This window comes from Rattus norvegicus, chromosome 6 (genome assembly GCF_021556685.1).
Source record: "Rattus norvegicus strain SHRSP/BbbUtx chromosome 6, alternate assembly SHRSP_T2T, whole genome shotgun sequence".
Taxonomy (NCBI): Eukaryota; Metazoa; Chordata; class Mammalia; order Rodentia; family Muridae; genus Rattus; species Rattus norvegicus.
Window position 1 is genome coordinate 112904728 of NC_141539.1, and position 20986 is coordinate 112925713.

The window sequence follows — 20986 nt, forward strand, 5'->3', positions numbered from 1 at the left end:
TTTAGGTGCACAGTGAAAAAGTTTATTCATGACAGATTTCAAAACTTGAAAAAGAAGACAAAATGCACAAAAGCATCTCACAAAACTATCACATAATATAAAAACACCACAACTGAGCTGCTAAAACCATGGCTCAGGATTCATCCGTGTATCACAGCAACACATTCAGTGCCTTGAGGTGAGAAAACATTGTCTGACAGAAGAAAAACCAACCACTCAGTGGAACAAAAGAACTAAGAGTTCTTAATGTGGAAATCATACATGGACAGCATTTCTCATGACAGGGAGACGTGGAAAACAAGTTACTCTAATGGATTAGAGTTTGGAGTTGTTTGTATTCTGAAGAAAAAAGACGAGACTGTGTGACAGTTTCCCTTCCAGGCCTTTGGTAACCTTGGTTAGCATCAGCACACGGTACGAAACAGTAAGGAAAAAGCATGTCTTCATGGTTGTCAGTTGCTTAAACATTTACCAAGAAAACACATCGCTTTTAACCACTGATGGCTCAGACAATGGCTCCAAAGTAGCCCTTTGGATATCTACGCAAATGGCATGGCGTGGTTCAGGAACTCTCCACGCACCTCCCTGCCTCCCCACTGTCCTTACCCACTCTGCTCTCTCGGATCTATCACTTTGATTACAAAGCATTTGCAAATGCTTTTGGTTTTTATTACAAAGCATCAAACATTTCTCCTGTGGGTTTCAAAATACTTCCCATTATGAAGGGAACATGGATATACCAACGTCATGCATCACGGGATTGCTTTTTCCAGACTGACTTGTTCTCTAACAAGGCTAAATGGAAATAACTCAGGCTGATTAGATGAAAGCTAATTCGCTTATGGAACAATCATCTCAAAACAGGACACAGATGCATTTTTAACATAAAACGTCTTAATAAAATGTACTATTAAGGATATGAGAGAAGGAATTAAGATAATGTTTTCTAGATGAGTCCTGGCCTGAACCTAAGAATGAACAATGACAATGAAAAGGAGCCATTAAAGACCAGGCATTTCAACCTTGACTGGTAGGGCTCTTCAGTGAGACCACACATGATTCAACTCCAAACTTCAGAATCTTTCATGATCCTCTGTCAGAACTTTAGAAAATATACTCTGTTCCCATAAGTCACTTCACATACACAATTTTACCTCCAGATAAGCCAAAAAGCTTCCTAATTAAAATGACAGGAAACTGAAATTTCATAAAGCAGGGCATATTCCCACGTCTCTGGGGCGCCATTTTTATTGTATCTTAGAATGAAGAGCCATGCCAGTAATCCACATGCTAAAAATCAGATCATGGGTTCAAACCAAGACCAGCCCTACACCTTCACAGCCAGTGCACTGTCTTTGTACTCAGTTCGTGAGAACAGCTGTTTGTAAAGGAGCCAGATTATCGATACCCTATCAGGCCTTATGCGTTTTCTTAGCTTTGAGACAGTGGACTAGAGAAGGCTATATTACATCTCAGCAGGATGTGTGACTGCAGGAACAGTGACTGCAGTCTGGCCACAAAGTGTTCACAGTGTTTCTCTGCGCGCTGGATCTTCTTTGGGAATGCACACAAATGTTAGATGAGTTACACAAAGGACAAGTCTGCCAGTGACCAGCATCCAATACATAGAGATCCAAGAAGCTCTTGCCTGAGTGTCACCCAAAATGCCACCAGGAACAAAGAGTGCTTGCTTGGGTCAGTGGGAATCAGATACTCAGCTTGTGCCTGGGGTTTGATCCTTATTTTCTACTCTCCAAAGAAAGTGTGCAGCTCCCTGACCACGGGCACACGATAGACACAAGGACTTGCTTTTTACAGAACCCATGCCCTTTAACAAAGTACCCGCACAGCAGGAGGACACCGGTTCCCTTCCTTCACCTGAAAGCTCACCCTTCAAAGGGAACATGTGATTCCCTTTTCCCAAAGTGCAGACATTCTATACTTCTGGTCATGGAAAAACCTAGGGACAGTGGTTAATGTGGATGTTTAGCCCCAGGAGAAACCTAGATAGAAGCCCTGGAAGAGAAAACTGTGTGGTTTGCTGTTTGGTTATAAGATGTCAATACCATCAGGCTAGGGAGGTCAGCTTCTTACCCCCGCACTCACATGACTACAGGGTTTGTGGTACTGGACTAAATGTATCTGAATTATGCCTTCGAGGACACATTCACAACTGTGGCTTCAGCACCACAAGTGGAACTGACTAACTCTTAAGCTCTAAAGAATGGAGACAGGACAGGGTTACATGTAGCAGAGAAGTCCTACCCCAAAATGCATCTAGCTGATCCTGCTAGCAGATGGCAAAGAAGGCTGGAGAGTTCTCCAGTGAGCACAAGAAGAACCAGTAAGGTTCTGGCTTACAAAGCAGTTCCAATGGACAAAGTAGCACTAGTGCACTAAATGAATTCCGGGACATACATGGTGGTTTGATCCCTCTCCCAGACTCTGTTCTATCCCGCTTTAAATAGACACCCTTTACTGTCCATTTAAAAGGCAGTTTTGGAGCAGCACAGACTTAATTTGTGCCTCCTTCTCTCTGTTCACTAAAAACATCTACATAAATATTAGGGTCACTCAATCCCACACCTTAGAACCATGGACACCAACGTTAAAGGCAACTTTTTGCAGAGTGGTCTTTAAACATAAATATACAATCACAGACTTTATTTAGGGTCCTCACAAAGAAGGAGCTAAGTATAACTCATCAAAATCAAAACGTACACATAAACTCCACAATAATATCTAAGCCCATGAATATTAACAGTTACAGATTAACTTGTCTATATTCATATAGTGGGACAATATATTCTTCTTTAAAAGTCAATTTTTCCTAAATACCAAATAAAATAGTTTTAAAGTGCATGAATCCATCTGTGGAAAATAACTAAGAATAGTCTACTTTCACGCTGCTACCTATTTCTATGTGTTCTCTGAGGAAGGTGTTTGCATGTGAGCGTCCTGAGGAATCAGAAAGCCACAGATGGGAAGGAAGGCTCTCCAACACAGCTACACCCTGACACTGATAGGCAGTTAGAGAGGCTAAGCCGGAAGAAACAGCTAGCTTTCTGAAAGACGGAGGCCGATGGCCATTTTTGTGAAGACCTTTTAGGCAGCCCATGTTGAAAAGGAGATCTTCTTCGTAAGCAGGGCTCTCTGACTGAGAGCTGACGCTGAGTACGGAGACGTCCTCCAAGTGGATGTTTGTCAATGGGAACTAAAAGCTAGACTCTTTGTTTAGAAACTGGTAGTTTGAAATTTAAAAGTATATGTCGGATGTAAGTGTATGCTTTTTGTTTGCTGAAATTTTTCATAAGATGTTGGAAAAATAGCATTTTAGATATGTCTTTTTAAAAAGCCTTGTCTCTTAACAAAGTAACGAAATTAGACAAATTGAAAAAATTTTAAGAACTCAGCCACTCTTGTGAAGAGAATCCTAATCTCTGCTCTTTTAGCACCCCTTCCTTTAACTGCACAGTATTTATTTGTACTCTAAAGAGCAGGGCAAGCAAAAAAGCAGATAACTTATTTGTTTGATTCTTTAACCTTGAACTGGAGGGACCAAGGAATTGACACTTCTCAGAACCTTCAAGGTATGCATTCTGTGTTCTCCATAATTACCTGCGTTTCACTGAATAATACTTTGTCTCTCAAGGTTTCTTATTCCAAAAATGTAGTGTGTGAATAGTGAATGCATTATACATGGGCGTGTCTTCCTTAGGCATTTTATGTTCATGAGACAAAACAAAAACAAACAAACAAAACCCTCCTGAGGAAGAATCAGTAAGAGATAACGGTTTCAGAATGCCCAGCAAGTGACAGTACACAGGGAGATGAGAAGCCCCTCTACTTCCCTGCTATGCACTACAAGAAAACAAGCCCAAGGAAAGACAAGATGGAGTAACTAGGGAAAGCCCCAGGGGCCTGGCTACCGAGCTAAGAGCAGGTCAGGGGTCCACAACAAACAGGAGAAATCAGAGACCGCCACTGACTTGAAAATAGCTCCAAAGAGGGTTTGTTTCTGAAACGGAGAGTGGACTCAATCAGTAAAAGCAGATTCAACTTCAGCCCAGCCATCTGACGCCTTGATGAGCAGGTCTGTCTCGCGGCCCCAATGGCTTACTGATTTTTAGAGGGCATGTGGGTTTTGCCAGTATAATCACCCACAAAGCCCATCTGCAATGATGGAAGAATGGAGGGGTGGCACTGACTGGCCACCGAGAGACTGCAGCAGGCCATACAGCCCAGGCTTTGCTTCTAGGTTGACAGAGCTGCAGGATGCATTCATTCCCTTTGTTCCTGACCACACACCTACTGGCAAGACCCTGCTCTTTAGGTGATCACTCCTGTAGGACAGAGAGGCTTGGTGTGAGGTAACCACACAATAAAGGAACGGCCAACAAAGCATTAGGGAGGAGGTGTCAAAGGAGGAAAAGGACTTTGGCATCCCATACTCAGTACTCGATTACCTCTGACTCGCCCTCAGCTCTTTAAGTCCATCTGTGTCCATCACCTTAGACTCCCTCAGTGGGAGCGCTGAGATGTATTTAACACGGACTAGGCTGGAATCCTCCATCTCTGAAAGGGCAGACTTCCCAAAGCTTCACAGGGCTGACATGCTGCAATGAACACACGTGATCATCTTCCAAGCTCTAAAATCATCTTTAGCGCCATAAAAGAGGTGGCCATAGTGGCTCAGAGCACATGGGAGGCCTTTGGGAAACAGACAGGAGCTGTCTCAAAGGCAAACTGAAATGTGCTTTAAAACCATAAATACAGTAATAAATAAACCTAATTATTCAAAATTCAGAAGAATGATAGACAACACAGACTGGAAAAGGAAGAGGTGCAGATGGCTGCAGAGGCCCACGCCCCTCTGGGTGCCCTCTCCACTGAGGCCCTAGCAACTTCCGCTCTGTGGCCACCCACTACAACACAACTAAATTCTGCTGTGACACCACCTCAGGGTGAACAGACTTCAGAGGCTGTCGCCTGCAGGCTTTGGTCAAGTAAGGAGCACACACGGTCAGCAGCGACAGCAAAATCCCATGATTACTTTCCCTAAGGACGGTGACCACCAAAAGCTTCCCGTCTCGATATAAAAACACAAACCCAGAACCACTGCAAACCTGACTGGGTTTCACTGTATTTGGTTCCAAGGCAAACTTTGTACGCAACACACATGGCCTAAAATGGGATGGGGGAGGGGAGGCACTAATACTTGATTTCCAAAAGGGCAGGGTCTGAGATAACTCAGTGGTTATCTTCCACCCTTTCTTCATCAACTACCAGCACCCTTAGTAAGGGAGATAACTGGAGACAGGAAGTGATAGAGGCCGCTTTTCTTCTCTGAGGACACCGACCACAGCTTGCAATTGCTTGGAGGTTCTTGCTACATGACAGAAACACAGACTTGGTGAAAAGAAAGGAGGAAGGATCTACCTTATCAGGAATAATAATATCCATTCAAGGCAGTGAGGTCTCCCGGCCTGAGCAGAGACTAAGAACACCCAGCAGGCAGGCAGGAGTGTGGCAGTGGTGAGAGGCTGGACAGAGCACTCTCCATCCAAACTCTTGGGCTCTTTCATAGACAGTGTGCTTTCCCTCTTCTGGCACCTCGAGATGTAAAGACAGTAGGCGCTACTAAAGTACACTGGCATGACAGGCTCTGGAGAAGAGTGAGCGGCAACCTGAATGAGCTTTACCAGAGTCAGTCAATTTCTTAAAAGACATCCTTCTACTTCATTGGAGGCTTTTGCCTCATAGGGAGGGGCCTTCTGAGAGGAATTTTGCTGGAGTCGGAAACAAGAGTGTGAGTCAGGGACCACAGAACAGGAGCACTACACCACCACCTGCAGAAGGCAAGAAAGGAGAAAGCTACATGGGGTCAATAGTCAGGCATGCCAGGCAGGGCACGAGGCTTCAGAGCCCCACACACAACTTTAGGCTCTTGCTTATACACAAGAGGCACCAGCTGGCAGCCTGCTTCAGCCAGCAAACACAGCCTGCCCCAGCCCAGCATCCTTCAGCTAGTGTAGTAGATATGGAAGTAGAGAGTCTTGTTGCGAAGCAGGGAGTACGAGTTATCAAACTTGAGCAAGTAGATGCCCTCCCCAGGGTAGTCATGGCTGCCGGCTTGCACATCTCGGTGGCTGTCCCGCCGGTACACAGGCATGACCTCCCCATAGCGGCCCCTCAGAGAACTCCTGGAGCCTCTCTCCACATCTCCCACAGGGACGGGTTCTGTAGGAGCAAAAGGGCAGAGTTTAGATAGGAGTTTATAGATGGAATACATCCTGCCTGAAGGTGAGAGAGTGGTGCTCACATGGGGACCCTATTGTCTTCCCACATGCACTAGGAAAAGTCCATAGAACTTGGTCATCAACATGACTGTGGAATGAAACTGGCGTCCGGTAGCCCAGAGTCAAGAGTCTCAATAAACAAACAGTAATACCTTTCTTGAGAAACCATGATCCAGCCCGATAACCTTAGAAGTGTCTAGTTTCCAATGGGGAAAAGCTACTTAAGAGAGTAAAAACCTGGAAAGCCTTACAGTACATGAAAGGAGTAGCCACCAGAAAGGAAATAAAGATAAACAAACTGTATAATGTGACCCTAAAACTTCCCCTTGGTGTCTTGAAAAGTAGTAAGATAGAAGGCCCCTCATCTCTAAATGGAAATGCATTTCCCTGGCAGACTTGAAAAAGCAAATGAAGAGAATGATTCGTGGTCAGACATCCGAGCCAATGACTAAAACGAAAGCTCAGAGGTTACTTCTAGATTCCTCTCCATTTGTCACACTTCGAGTAGACATCGCAAATAAGAATGGAGCAAAGCCAGGCTTGAGAAATGGCTCAGTGCCTAAGAGCACTGGCTGCTCTTCCAGAGGGCTCAAGTCCCAGCACCCACGTGGTGGCTCACAACCATCTGAAACTTCAGGCCCAGTGATCTGATGCTCTTCTGGCCTCCACAAGCAGCAGGCACACATGTGGTACACAAACATACAAGCAGGCAAAATATGCACACAAAATACAATAGGTAAAATTTTTTTTTAAAGAATTAAAATAATGGAGCAGAGACCACTCCTCTTAACATGAAGCAAAAAATTTGTAGTCTTCTAGTAATGGCAGTTTGGAAGAAAGAAGGGAAAAACGAGGAGAGGCATACTTTTTTACCTTAAGCCCTAGCGTGGGGCTTAAAGTCGAGAACAAATATGCCAAACAAAGAGAGAAAAAACATAACCTTGGGTTCCAATGTCATCTGGCAAATCCTGCTGCCCATCCACACACACGGAGAACAGGGAAATAACTAGTTACTTGTTAAAAGAGTAGAGGGGAGGGGAAGAGTGGGGAAGCCCCCCCCCCCAAAGCATCAATACAGACCCCATCAGCTCGCAATGCTGCCTTGCCTTCTCAGTGGGAAGATAAACCCATAAAGCAGCCACTAGCAACCAGGTTGAGCAAAATTTACCTTCAATCTCTTCCTCTTCCTCCTCTTCCTCATCCTCGTCCTCGCTGGAGTCACTGACCTGCACAGTTATATCAGTGCTGGTTACCGGGGTCCAGTCAAAATAAACTCCAAAACCAATATCATAGTCGTCAGTTGCGAATTCCCAGCAGACGCGCTTTCCCTCGGGATGGGTAGGGACCCGGATGGTGACTACTTCTCCCCGCTTCACTACCAGACGGCTGTTCTTCTCCTTCCCCAGCTTGCTTTTGAACTCCTTCACTTTGGCAAAGGTCCAGACGCATGGAGGAGCCATCAGAGGTGGAGAGACTGAAAGGACAGACAGCTTACTACTGAGCCGCTGGGGAAATGTCCCTGACCCAGCACTGTGCTATGTTAACATACAACACTCTTTCTAAGGGCTCCCACCACTTCCCTTCATAACTTGTTTCTCTCCTTCCTTTCGCCTTCCATCCTCAAGTATCTATTGGAAATGAAGAAACTATTTCCTACGCTTCCAAAGGTCTCACCTTTCCTGTGGTCACCCAGAAGATCTGCAGATTCCAAATCCGCTGAAAGGACATCTATAGCCCCAGTGTGCTCAGACTGGATCATAACTGTGTCTTCGGGTCGCTGTGGCGCTTGGTACTTGGCCATCTACACAACAGAATTCTCATTAGAGGGCTTATGATGTCAGATTCCAATTAGCATCTTTCCAAATGCAGGCTGCCCCGCCTCTTCCCTGATACTGCATCTGGAAAGCCAGCCTGCAAATCAACGTTGCTTCTTTCTGCCAAGTGCAAGTTAACCCCAAATTCTACTTTTTAACAGCACCAAAATGCCCCCTAAAGAGTCTTTTCTTCCCTGTGTTTGCAACTCTAGAAGAGTGTTGTTTTGTTTTCTTCCAGACGCTCTGCAAAAGCTTCCCCACAAATATCCTCAGAACACATTCCCAACTGCAAGCATCGTTTCTATATCAAAGGTTACTCCACTCAACAATTACTTCTATATCACTATCAGCAACCATATTTACCAAAACCACCACAGAGACTATCTGGTTTCAAAGTTTCCTTTCTTCCTTCCATGTTCTTTTCATTCCTCTGTATCCTTTTCCTATTTCTCCCTAATTTCACCCCTCAGGCTAGAAGTTAGTTCTCCCCCACCCCCACACTGCACCCTCCCCCCTGTATTTCACTAGCAATGTTCTTTGAGGTGTGTGTGTGCAGAGGACAGAAGAGGTCGTTAGATACGCTGGAGCTAGAGTTACAGGCAGTCGTGAACCACCTGATATGAGTGCTGAGAACCAAACCCAAGTCCTCTGAAAAAGCAACAACTGCTCGTTATTACTGAGTCCGGAGCCGGCTCTCTAGCTCGCAATGTTCTCGTATAAGCTACAATTTCACTTTAAGCCAGCCACAGGACTGTTCCGTTTGATACCCAGATACCCAACTTGGCATAAAATGATACAAACGGCATCTGATACAAAAGCCCTTGCTGACCCACACAGACGTCTGCAATCAGCCTACAGGACTTCCCTCCCAATCACCTACACTGTGTGCCTTGCTTCATGTTATTTTGCCTTTATTTCCTGTTCCTTCCCAGCTGGTGGGCAACTCAACAAGCTATACCTACTGCCCGTGGGGGAGAGCATACCCGTGAGTCAGCAATCCAGTTAGAGGCTGGAACTGTACTTGTGCAAGTAAATCAAATCCTCCAGGGCAGTGATCTCCCAAGATCTGTTTCAGAGGCCAAGCCCTCCCCTTCTCATCCACACAGTTAAGTAAAGCGAACCGGACCTTGGCTACCGTGTTTAAAGGAACCCTTCCTTTACACTGTGGATTTAATTTGCGGCTGACTTAGCAGCAGAGCCTGAGTAAAGCTTTTAGCCTTAGCTTCCACAGTTGCCAAGTGGGGACACCGTGGCACTTATCTCACAGGACTGTGATCAGCATAAATGAGGTTTAAACTACCAAGCACTATGCAAAAGGTGTAATGCTTCATGTCTTTACTGATGCAAATTCTAATGACGTCATCACTAACCATGCAAATAACACAAACCATCCCCACCTGCCCTGCCCAGGGTGGAGGACTCACTAGTTCTAACACCGTCCTACAGACCCTATAGACAGAGCCCTCCTCACTCCAGAGTCCAGCTAACAGTGACTGCAGGCTGTTCACACCAAGGTCTTAGAGAACATGGGATGTCTGTTCCGATATTTCACTTTTTGTGTGACAGGCTGTATGGGAGAGACAGTCATTATTCTCCAAATAATTAAACATGAGATGCTTCACAGGGGGTCTAACCCAGGTCCCCTGGGCTGTATGAAACCCAAAGTTACTTAAAACACTGAGGTTTTTTTCAAAAAGCATTTTTCTATAACCCAACAATACAGTTCTCAAGTGTGAACTTTATAGATGATGACATGTCCCAAGGCCCAAAGGCTGGACATGCCTGCTGGGAGTGACAGTGAATTCTGAAAGCCACTGTCTTGGTAGTGCCAACCCAGCCAGTATGTTCCTAAGTGTGGGTGCTAGAAGCTCGCCTTTTCCCTAAGAGCAAGCCTAGGTATGCCCTACCTCACTGAGGACCTGCGTCTGGCCCGCTGGCAGTGACGCCTGCTCCCCCGGAGCCTGAGCCTCTGAGGCGCCAGCCGCTTTCTGTAGATCTTCCGTGGTATCCTTACTCACTGGAGACACCATCTGTGGCCTCTCAGAGGGAGAAAACATGTCAGTTCAAGGGTCTTTAAATAGGCGCAATCCTTCCAGAGGAACCCTGAAATACAACAGCACTCAAAAGACACCCACTCCTCCTGAGTTCTGCACTTAGGTCCGTGTCACTTTAGCTGACCACTGACTGGCTCTCAGTAAGGGCACGAACTGAAAGCCTGTCCTTAGGCTCCAGAGCACAGCAAACACAGCTCAGTGCAGATGGACTCAGGGCAGCTGAACATGTTTGTGGCACATAGTATGATGCTGTAATATATGTGGGTTCTGTGAAATGATTAAATGAGTCAACATAGTCATCACTCCACATACTTACTTTTTGTATTTTGTATTATAAGTACATCCTTAATTAACTCTTTAATTTGGGTATAAGTGTATTATTAGTAAGTACTATTAGTAAGTGACCGTGCTAGCAGAGACCTCTTGGTCTTATTTATTCTGCCAACATTCCACCTACTGTGTGCCAACTCCTGGTAATCATCATTCTGCTCTCTCTTCTGTGTGTGTGTGTGTGTGTGTGTGTGTGTGTGTGTGTGTGTGTGTGTGTGTGTGTTGTGTACAAGGGGGCACCTGTGTTCATACAGAGGCCAGGAGAGGGCATCAGTCCCCTGAGAACGTATGTTGAAGCATTTGCAGGATGCCTGGCTTGTTACACAGCAGCACTCTTCACCACCCAGCCATCTCACAGCCCAGCTGCTCTCCTCTCCTTTGGGGATGGCTTTATTCCTCACTCACTACTCGCTCCAACCAGGATTTTTAGACACAGTTGGGACTCCCAGTTGTTTCCACACAGAAGTCACAGAGATGAGGCTACCTGAGCCAGAGAGAAACTGGCCACTGAACAGAAAGTGTCTGCTGATTAATCACAAGAATAGACGGGAAATTACAACAGCTGGGAGGACTGAGGCCTTTTCTGCACTGATGCAGCCATCGTAGGTTGCCCATCTCTATGTTCCCATTAAACTCGGTGGCTATACTTGGGCAGAACTTTTGTGTCCTCTGTGCTGGACCTGGGGTGAGTAGATGGGTGTGTTCATGTCTCCCTAGGAAAGGGTCATGAAACGGTATGAGTTACGATGCCTTCCATTTCCGCTGGCTTCAGGGAGACCAGAACATGAGTAAAGAGCCCAGGGAATAGCACAATCCCCAGACCTTTTGAAAACCTATTGCCAATAAGAGGCAACATGAATCTTATTTTTAAAGCAGGAGTCACAAAAGCATGGCCTCGTAGTACTTAGGACCCTTTGGGAGAGTCTGACACATTAAAACTTTCCAGAATACTAACAAAATACCACTTTCTTTTCTGCATTTTCTGAAGTAGGCAGTGGAATTTTCCAGAGACTACATGACATGCGACAGGACAGCAGAGTGAATCAAGATGCGGAGATGAAAATTCAATTGTCCTTTATTAAACCAGACATTAAAGGGACTTGTACTGTCTTACTGTTCTATATTTGCTTTCGAAGTTCATCATTTTCATTGAAGACTATTTATAGTTCTATGTAATGAGTTAATTATTGTTTTCAAATGAGTGAAATTACACTATTATACAATGTTGTAAATTTAGGTCTTAATTCTAATATGATTTTTTAAAAAACTGGAGGTCTTTTAAGACAATGTTTTATACTATAGCCTATACTGACCCCAAACTTTTAGTGATCCTCCTGCCTCAGCCGCCTAAACACTAGGATGGCAGGTGTGAGCCACCACACTCAGCTGTAATACAGAGAAAAATAAATTCTTGAAGTCTCCATTAATTATTCAAACTGTAAACATTAAAGAGCCCCTGACTTAGACTATCAGTACCATTGTTTTCCTTGGTAGTATAAGAAAATCATTTTTAATTTATAGATTATATCTTCTTCAAATAAAGATAGCCATCTTTTAGAATACACAAGTCATGCCAGCCCACCTTAGAGCAAACATGATGACTCAGATTCAAGTTTGCCTAAGTCATCTACTGTACATGGGAAATGGGCGAACCGATTGTAATTCTTAGAAACCCAGAATCCTCAATCCATTTTGTTTGTTTGTTTGTTTGTTTGTTTGTTTTTTGTCATCCCTCACTAGAAAGCAAGATGTATACTGGGAACTGGGCCATACCTGCTCTGTGCGCCTGGTTTCTCAAACCAGCCCTTAACATGGGACCTCAGGCTGTCGGAACTCTGACCTTCTCTCCTGGACTGTGCCCAGGTCACTCAGAAGTGACTGCTGGGATCTTTAACAAACCTCAGCTCTCCAGGCCACTCCTGTGGGAGCCTGTGTACTCACTGTGGCCTCACACAACCAGAATCTTCCTCTGGATAGCTTGCTGCATGCTCCCCTCAGCTCCTCACTTGAGGATCACTTTCTGAGAGGGTTCCTCCATGCCACTGTATGAATGACTTCCCAGCTTCCTTCACTGCACTTACCATGAGCTGACATAATATGCACCACCTTGTGTTGACTGCAAGATACGCATTTGTCTTAAAATTTACCATAGCTGAAACATAGGGAATATTAAAGGTATAATGTCAAAGCTTGTACCAAGCTCTCTCACTGGTCTGTGGGGGCCTCAGCGGAAATACTATCGACTGGGAAAAACAGTGTTTTGTCTCGACCACACTGGACAGAAAACAGATACCTACGGGGTGAGGTTCCTATCCTCAGGGGTTTTCACCCCTTACACAGTGCCAAATTAGAGACACTCATGTTTTCTTGCAGTTGAGGGAACAATTCTGGTTTTGTTTGTCTTCTCACTGATGGTGCAGGCTTTTGATATCCTAGTGTTGGGGACTCTATTAGACTCCAGCTGGAAGACTTTTTTCCTTTCTCAGTTATTTATATAGCAGGGCACTTCACAGGTGATGAAACAAGCCTCACTCAGCAGGGTTAAGACCCACAACAACTGTGCCCTGGACTGTTCAGTTATCTTCAGGTTTTAGAGCCTACAAGAATCTCAGGTGTACATGGCAGCCATCTCCTGATTGTTGAAGAGTTAAAGGATGTGTTAGCTCCTGTCTGGGAACAAGAATCATCCTGGATCACACTACCATTTGTAACATTGGGAAAACTGACCCTCTCAGAGTTCAGCAGAATTACTAACCTAAGGTTACATGTATGTTGCATCTAAAACCGACAAGCCTCTTCCTTGCCTGTGTGAATGCTACCTTGGACAAACAGTTTTACTTATAAAATATTTTAATCTTTTGTTTTATGTACATGTGAATATTTATTTGTGCAGGTGCACATACTAATGTGTATACAAAGGCCAGAGGAGAGTGTCAGATGGGACATGTGACCAACTCAATCACTGTCTGCCTGTTCCTGTGAGGCAAAGTCCCCACCTGGAGCCATGGCTCACACTTCAGGTTGCCTGAAAGCCAGCAAGCCCAGCAGATCCTCTTCTCTCTGTTCCCCTTATTCGGGACCTGCCCAAAGTGTTATGTGGGTGCTGGATCTCAACCCCAGTCCTCATGACTACAGAGCAAGCAAATGCTCTTAACCACTAAGCCATCTAATACCAATTTAAAAACACTTTAAAGAAGGCTTGTAATATCCACGTGAGTTTAATATTCATATTAGAATTTTATGGTCTAAAGAATTAGCAAAAGGTTATTTTGAGAAAGAGAAGTTTCCAATCAGTTGATGCCAGTGATAGACTATGTTTAAAAACAAAACTTTCTAAGTCACTAAGTCTTCTAGCTTATGCTGTCCCAGAATAGGAAGACTAGCCTGAAGGATGGGGAGGAGCTGGCCAGGCAGACAGCCTCACTAGACGCGCCAGAAAGCTACATTGTTTCCATTTCCCACCAACACTAAACACAGGTGCCCGGCTTCTACCCTTAAGTGGGCTGGAGCTTCCTTACTCCCAAATTTATAAACAAAACTTTAAAATTAAATCATTTTGTCTAAGAATGTTACATGATTCTCAAGAAACTTACTTTTGATAAACTAGTTTACTTCTCTAGACCCCCCTCACACCTAAGAGAAGGTGACAGGAAGATAAAAGTCCCTCACCTTAGGGAAGGTCAAGAACATAAAAGACTTGATGTCATTAAAACCTTGGGGGGATGGGGGAGGGGGACTGGCGAGATGGCTCAGTAGTTAAAGAGCACTGGCTGCTCTTCCAGAGGACAACTGTCTGTCACTCCAATACTTTCTTCTAGCCTCTGTGGACTCCAAGCATGCATATGGTGCACAGATATACATACAGACAACACATCCCCACACAGAAAAAAAAAGCCTTGAGGAAGATTTCTGTATGTAACAGCGTAGCCTTTTTTTTTTTAAGATTTATTCATTTATTATAAATTTATTTTATTTTTTTTAAGATTTTATTTTATTGTATATGAGTACACTGTAGCTACCTTCAGATGCACCAGAAGAGGGCATCAGATCTCATTACAGATGGTTGTGAGCCACCATGTGGTTGCTGGGATTTGAACTCAGGACCTCAGGAAGAGTAGTCGGTGCTCTTAAGCACTAAGCCATCTTCCAGCCCCTTCATTTATTATATGAGTACACTGCAGCTGTCTTCAGATACACCAGAAGAGGGCACCAGATCTCATTACAGATGGTTGTGAGCCACCATGTGGTTGCTGGGAATTGAACTCAGGACCTCTGGAAGAGCAGTCAGTGCTCTTAACCGCTGAGTCATTTCTCCAGCCCCAGCGTAGCCTTTCTAAGTGCAAAACTTAACTCTCTACTATCAGTCATGAGGAGGGCTACAGCTGTGGGACCCAGTGCCAAGTACAGAACTCTCCATGTCACTCTCACTTTAACAACAGGGAAGGATACCAATTTCGTTGGGGTTATAAGGATTGAAGAGATAATACATTTTAAACCACAGTATTTATTAGTAAACCACTATTTCATAAAACATCGTTTCTATTATTACTGAGAAACATTCAAACAGTGCATGGTTACTTATTACATTATCCCCAGCTACATTATTAATTATTTCATACGCAGACGAGATAGAACTGAATACAGCTCTAGAAGCATGAGATGCTTAAAACTCTCTTTTTATCCACAGCCATGTCTGCACGGGGCATGGGACCACAGGCTCTACCGGGCAGCACTGCACAGGCACTGAGCGGCTGGATTAGGATACTTAGTGACAGCAGACTCTGTGCTTCATGGCTTCCTCACATGCTATGACTCAGTATAACCCTTCCTTTCTACTACATGCACATCAGCGACAGCGGGTGGATAAGACGGACAGAGAAGAAAACTGAGACAGCCTGGTGACGGCAGAGATGTAGGTAAGAGCACTGGCTGCTCTTCCACAGGAACTCGTCTGGTTCCCAGCACCCGGCTCAGGCAGCTCACAGCAGCCTAGAACCCTAGAGTTCTAACTCCAGGGAATGATCCCTCTTCTGGCTCCTGGAGGCACCAGATATGCACATGTACACAGACATACATGAAGGCACTCACACATACACATCAAATAAAAATACATAGTATCAAAGAGAATGGCAACCTAAAGGTGATCATGTTTAACCTGAAAAGTGACATTTAAAAAGCTGCAAGTGCCTCACCCCTTACGGTCACGGACACTTTCCTTCGGTCTCGGGACAAACCTCAGGAGCATTTTATCCCAAGCAGTTGCTTGCCCCTACCTGTAGGGTGAGGACTGGGCTGCTGGATCAGGGGCAGAAGCCAGCGGAGAGTTCACTTTGGTGCTTTCCAGATCTTCCTTCTCTAGAAAATCATGGAAAGAATTTGATATGTCAGAGGAAACACTAGCACACACCTATAATTCAGTTCTTGAGAGGCTGAGGCAGGAAGATCAGGAGTTCAAGACCAGCCATAGCTACATAAAGAGTTTGAGGCCATTCTGGGATACCTAAGACACTGTCTAAAAAAGTCATTGTGGAAAGCACATCTCTACCTCACCCTATATAAAAATCAGTTCAGGGGGCTGGGGATTTAGCTCAGTGGTAGAACGCTTACCTAGGAAGCGCAAGGCCCTGGGTTCGGTCCCCAGCTCCGAAAAAAAGAACCAAAAAAAAAAAAAAAAAAATCAGTTCAGGGGCTAGAGAGATGGCTCAGAGGTTAAAAGCACCGGCTGATCTTCAGAGCACCTGGGTTTGGTTTCCAAAACCCACATGGCAGGTCACAAATGTCTATAACCCCAGCTCCAGGGCAGCCACTGCCTTGCCTCCAAGGGCACTGCACAAGCATGGTGCACTTCCGTACACTCTGGCATCAATACTCATCCACGTAAAATAAGAACAAAATCTTTTTTTTTTTAAAAGATTTATTTTACTTATATGAAATCACTGTAGCTGTCTTTGGACACACGGGAAGAAGAATGGTTGTGAGCCACCATGTGGTTGCTGGGAATTGAACTCAGGACCTCTGGAAGAGCAGTCAGTGCTCTTAACCTCTGAGCCACCTCTCCAGCCCGAACAAAATCTTTTTTAAAAAATCAATTAGAAATAGTTCAAAGATCTTCGTATAAGAATGAAAAATTTGAAATTACTACAGGAAGCAAAGGGAAAACAGTTCAAGATACAGGCGTGGTAACGGTTTTCTGAAAAGGCCAACAGCCTGAGGAATGCTAGCAAGAATTAACAAATGGAGTTGCAAGGAATTAAAAAGCTTCAACACAGCAAATAAACGATTTTCACAATAAATAGACAATCTACCAAGAAGGGATTAATGTCTAGAATATAAACACAAACATATACTCACAGACAAACATCTAAATAGTACACGGGCAAATGAACAGACAGTTCTCAAAACAAGCAGGCAGAAAAAAAATGTACAACACCTTAGCCATCAGGAAAATGCAAATCAAATCTACAAGGAGATTTGATTTCTTACAGGTTGGAATTGAGATCATCAAAAAACCACAAAATAACAGAAGCTTGTGAGGAGGCAGGTGGCTTATTTATATATTGCTGGTGAGAATAGAAAGTAGTAAAACCACTAAGGAGATCAGTATGAGTCTTCAAACAATGCAAACTAGAAGGGCTGGAGTGGTTAAGAGCTCTTGCTGCAAACTCAGGAGGAGGAGGGGGAGGAGGGGAGGGGAGGGGGAAGAAGAGGAGAGGGAAGAGGAAAAAGAGGAAGAAGAGGGGAAGGAGGAGGAGGAATAAGAGGAAGAAGAAGAAGAAGAAGAGGAGGAGGACTGGAGTCTGGATCCCTGCTCCCATATAACAAGCCAGGCATACCCCTGTAACTCTGGCTCCAAGGAAGATGGAAACAGGAGCATTGCTGGGATTTGCTGGCTTCATCCTAGCCAAGAAAACGAGAGCTCCAGGTTCAGGGAGATGCTAATGCAAAAGAATGGACAGAGTGTAACAAAGAACACCCATTACCGGGCTGGAGAGATGGCTCAGCGGTTAAGAGCACTGACTGCTCTTCCAGAGGACCTGAGTTCAAATCCCAGCAACCACATGGTGGCTCACAACCATTGTAATGGGATCTGATGCCCTCTTCTGGTGTGTCTGAAGACAGTTACAGTGTGTACTTATATATAATAAATAAATAAATATTTGTTTAAAAAAAAAAGAACACCCATTACCCTTTTCTGGCCTCTGTTCACACACATATGAACACATACACACAGAGACACAGAAATTAACTAAGCACTAGTTAGAAGCACTAGTTAGAAGCACTAGTTAAAGCACTACTGGGTAACTGACCCACAGGAATCTAAGTCAGCACACTCTGGGGACACCAACATAAACATTTATTGTAAAATTAGCCAAGTTCTAGAACTGGATGCCCATCAGATAAATAAGGAAAACATGATACACAAAGACACATATAGTTGATTTTTCTTCTTTTTTTTATGTGTATATATGTATAGTGTTCATGTAAGAATGTGTCTGTATGCATGAATGTGGACATCTTAGGTTAATATCAGGCATCTTCCTAGATTGCTCTGCACTATTAATTAAGGATTCTTAATCATCTTTCTGGCTCACTCCTTGAGATTTTCCTTGTATACACAGGTCGGTGCATTTACACATTTCCCTATTCTAAGCCCCTCTGCTTAAGGTCAAAGAAACTGAAGCCCCAAGTCTACTTCCTAATACAAAACACAGTGTAACGAAGTATGTCTCAAACACAGAGTCTGCAGAAACATAAAAGTGAAGGCAAGAGAAGTGTTTATGACCTAACCTTGACCCAGTCTCACTTCTCCATGACAGGATCTCATTGTTCTTTACGTTGACTGACAATCTCATCCCCAGATGAGCTCATGTCACCCCGCATCCCTCCCAGTAAAGAAGCTGACAGGCTCACGAGTGTCTCCCCTGTGCAGACTTGGAAAACTGCTTCAGAATGAGTCCTTCTCTTTGTCCCTCCTCCCCGGATCTGATTAAATATTCGCACTGCCCACTCAGCCCTCTCCCCAGGCTGCCTTCTCCACCTCAGGTGAGCCTGCTTGTCCACTGTTCCACTCAAAGGAAGGAGCTAAAACACACAGCTTCCCTACCCACCCCCGTGTCTCCTAATCCTTGTGGAGTTCACTGATGACACAATTCTGAGAATAAAACTATCCAGTCGCTGGCTTTGTTTTTAAGCTGCAAATTTGTTCTAAATACATCACCAGTTTTCCCTTGGCTTCTAAACATATTGTTTTCTAAGTCTACTCCCTCTTTGTGATAAACTTTTAGAAAATAATGAAATTTTAAACTTAAATTTAGTCTTTATGCACCCATATTATTATTCCAAACTATTTCTAAGTTGCACTCATAACTGTTTATTGTAGAATAAATAAAATACAGATAAAAATTCATCTTTATACAATTCATTTTCTTTAAAACATTTTAATAACAGTCTATTATTCACTTTAGAAAATCAAAGCATACAGATAAGCAAAATAGCCACAAAACAAGAGAAATCAAGCATCAATCTACTAAACAAAGACAACCACTGCTGACTATTTAATGCACAGCATTTCAGAAACGTATCCATACATATAAACAGGTTTGCATGTAGTGAGTACGTGTGTCCATGCGTGCACGTCTGCCACGCGAGAGGCCCTTCAAGTGTCTATTTCTAAAGTCAGGCATCAAACGCTACTGAGCACTTGTCATGGACTTTGTTTGTGGTTGATTAAAAAAGGGACATACCACCGCTCTAAACGGCTGTACCTTTCATCTGATGGCTTTGGCAAATAGCCATGACCAGTGTCTAAAACTGTCTAATCTCACTAGAAACTAGAAAGTACTTGGTCCTTACACTAGCACTTTGAATGTGTATCAGTGTGAATTTTTACCAGAAGAAGATTCCCCCCATGCACTGCATGGCTACTCATAAACTCCATGGGAGAAAGAAAGGCAGAACCAGGAATGCTTGATGCTTACAGGAGACTGAGGATCTTGAACTCAAGGCCGGCCTGGGCTACCCAGTGAGTCAACAATAAAAATAATCAGAGGGAGAGAAAAAGAGGGGAAGACAATAGGTTAAGTCTATATCGACGGGCAAAATAATTAGAAACCTAGGTAAACAATGACTACATTTCCCTAGCCTTGTCCAGTGATAGCTCCTTAAAGGGGCTCCTGTGTTTTCCTTCAACAGGGCCCATCAGCCGTGTTTCAGGCTCACTTTACCGATGCCCCGCTCAGACCTGGAGGCAGACACCGCTGTAATGAGCACCAGCCTTTTCCGAGAGATGCTCAGGACTGAGATGCTCAGGACTGAGATGACTCTATTAGCACGGGAGCGTGGGAGTGCAGGAGTACAGGAGCGGCTGGTGAAAGAATGAGCTCAGCTTCCCTTCCCCCACTCCTCTATCACCTTTTGTCCTTTATCACCTCTTCTTTTGTCCTTTATCACCTCTTCTTTTGTCCTTTATCACCTCTTCTTTTGTCCTTTATTACCTCTTCTTTTGTCCTTTATCACCTCTTCTTTTGTCCTTTGGCCTGTGGCCATGAGCAAGGAGGCCCTTGCTGGATGTGACCTTGGATTTCCTGTAGAACTGCAAGAATAATGCTTTGTTCACTATAAATCATCCAGTCTCAGGCTGAGGAAGGCAGAATGCTTGCCTAGAGTGAACAAGGCCCTGGAGTCAATCTGGCTGGCATGGCACGGGAGACAGGAGAAGCTCAGTGATACAATGGTACAATGAAGCTCAACCACACAGCTCAAAGATAGAGACCTGACTCATGCCTGAACTGGGTTAAATTTTGAATGCTGAAAAACTGAGAGCATAAATTATCCAGCCTTGCTATGGCAGCACAAAATGGACTGAGACATACATGAAGGTGTTCACATCATGATGTTTACGAATGCTGCACCTCAGATGCATGGACTGCATGAAGGTAAGGGGTAAGAAAGGACATTCCATGCGAACGGTAACCGAGACAGTGCAGGTGGCTAGACCTGTATGAGACGACATGGATTCAAGCTGGACACAGTGGTGAACTCCTACATCCCCCACATTTGAGAAGGTGAGGACTGTTGTAAACTCAACACCAACCTGGGTCACAACAAGACTTTATCTCAAAAACCCTCAAGACACACATATGAATACCCATCCAAAAGGTGTCACAAGGGACAACCAAGGCTACTACTTAATGATAAAGTGATCAATCACTCATGAGAGCATTCTAACTTAGAAGGCTGAGGCAGGAGAATCAAGAATTTGAAGCTGGAGTGAGGTCATAGGGTGACCCTGTCTCAAAAAGCCACAAAAACAAAACAAGCAACAGTATTTCAAGAGCCTAATATTCTTTCACGTGTGTTTTAATGAAATAGTTGATTAATGTGGTAGTTTGAATATGCTTGGGCAGGGAGTGGCACTATTAGGTGTGGCCTTGTTGGAGTGGGTGTGGCTTTGTATGGAGGAAGTATGTCACTAGGGGGTGGGCTTTGA

At 44.2% G+C, this 20986-nt stretch overlaps 1 protein-coding gene across 3 annotated transcripts in view; it reads right to left on the bottom strand.

Moving 5' to 3' along the window:
• Window positions 1–20986, bottom strand: part of Tmed8 (transmembrane p24 trafficking protein family member 8) — a 34396-nt gene continuing 13410 nt past the window's right edge. Inside the window, exons 2-7 of one of the 3 annotated variants that reach the window (XM_087554651.1) lie at window positions 19909–20089; window positions 15771–15852; window positions 10021–10150; window positions 7974–8100; window positions 7468–7773; window positions 1–6240 (exon numbers count right to left, since the gene is read on the bottom strand). In XM_087554651.1, coding sequence (XP_087410777.1) covers window positions 6023–6240; window positions 7468–7773; window positions 7974–8100; window positions 10021–10143 — 774 coding nt within the window. In that variant the 5' untranslated portion in view covers window positions 10144–10150; window positions 15771–15852; window positions 19909–20089 and the 3' untranslated portion in view covers window positions 1–6022. 3 annotated transcript variants of the gene reach the window in all.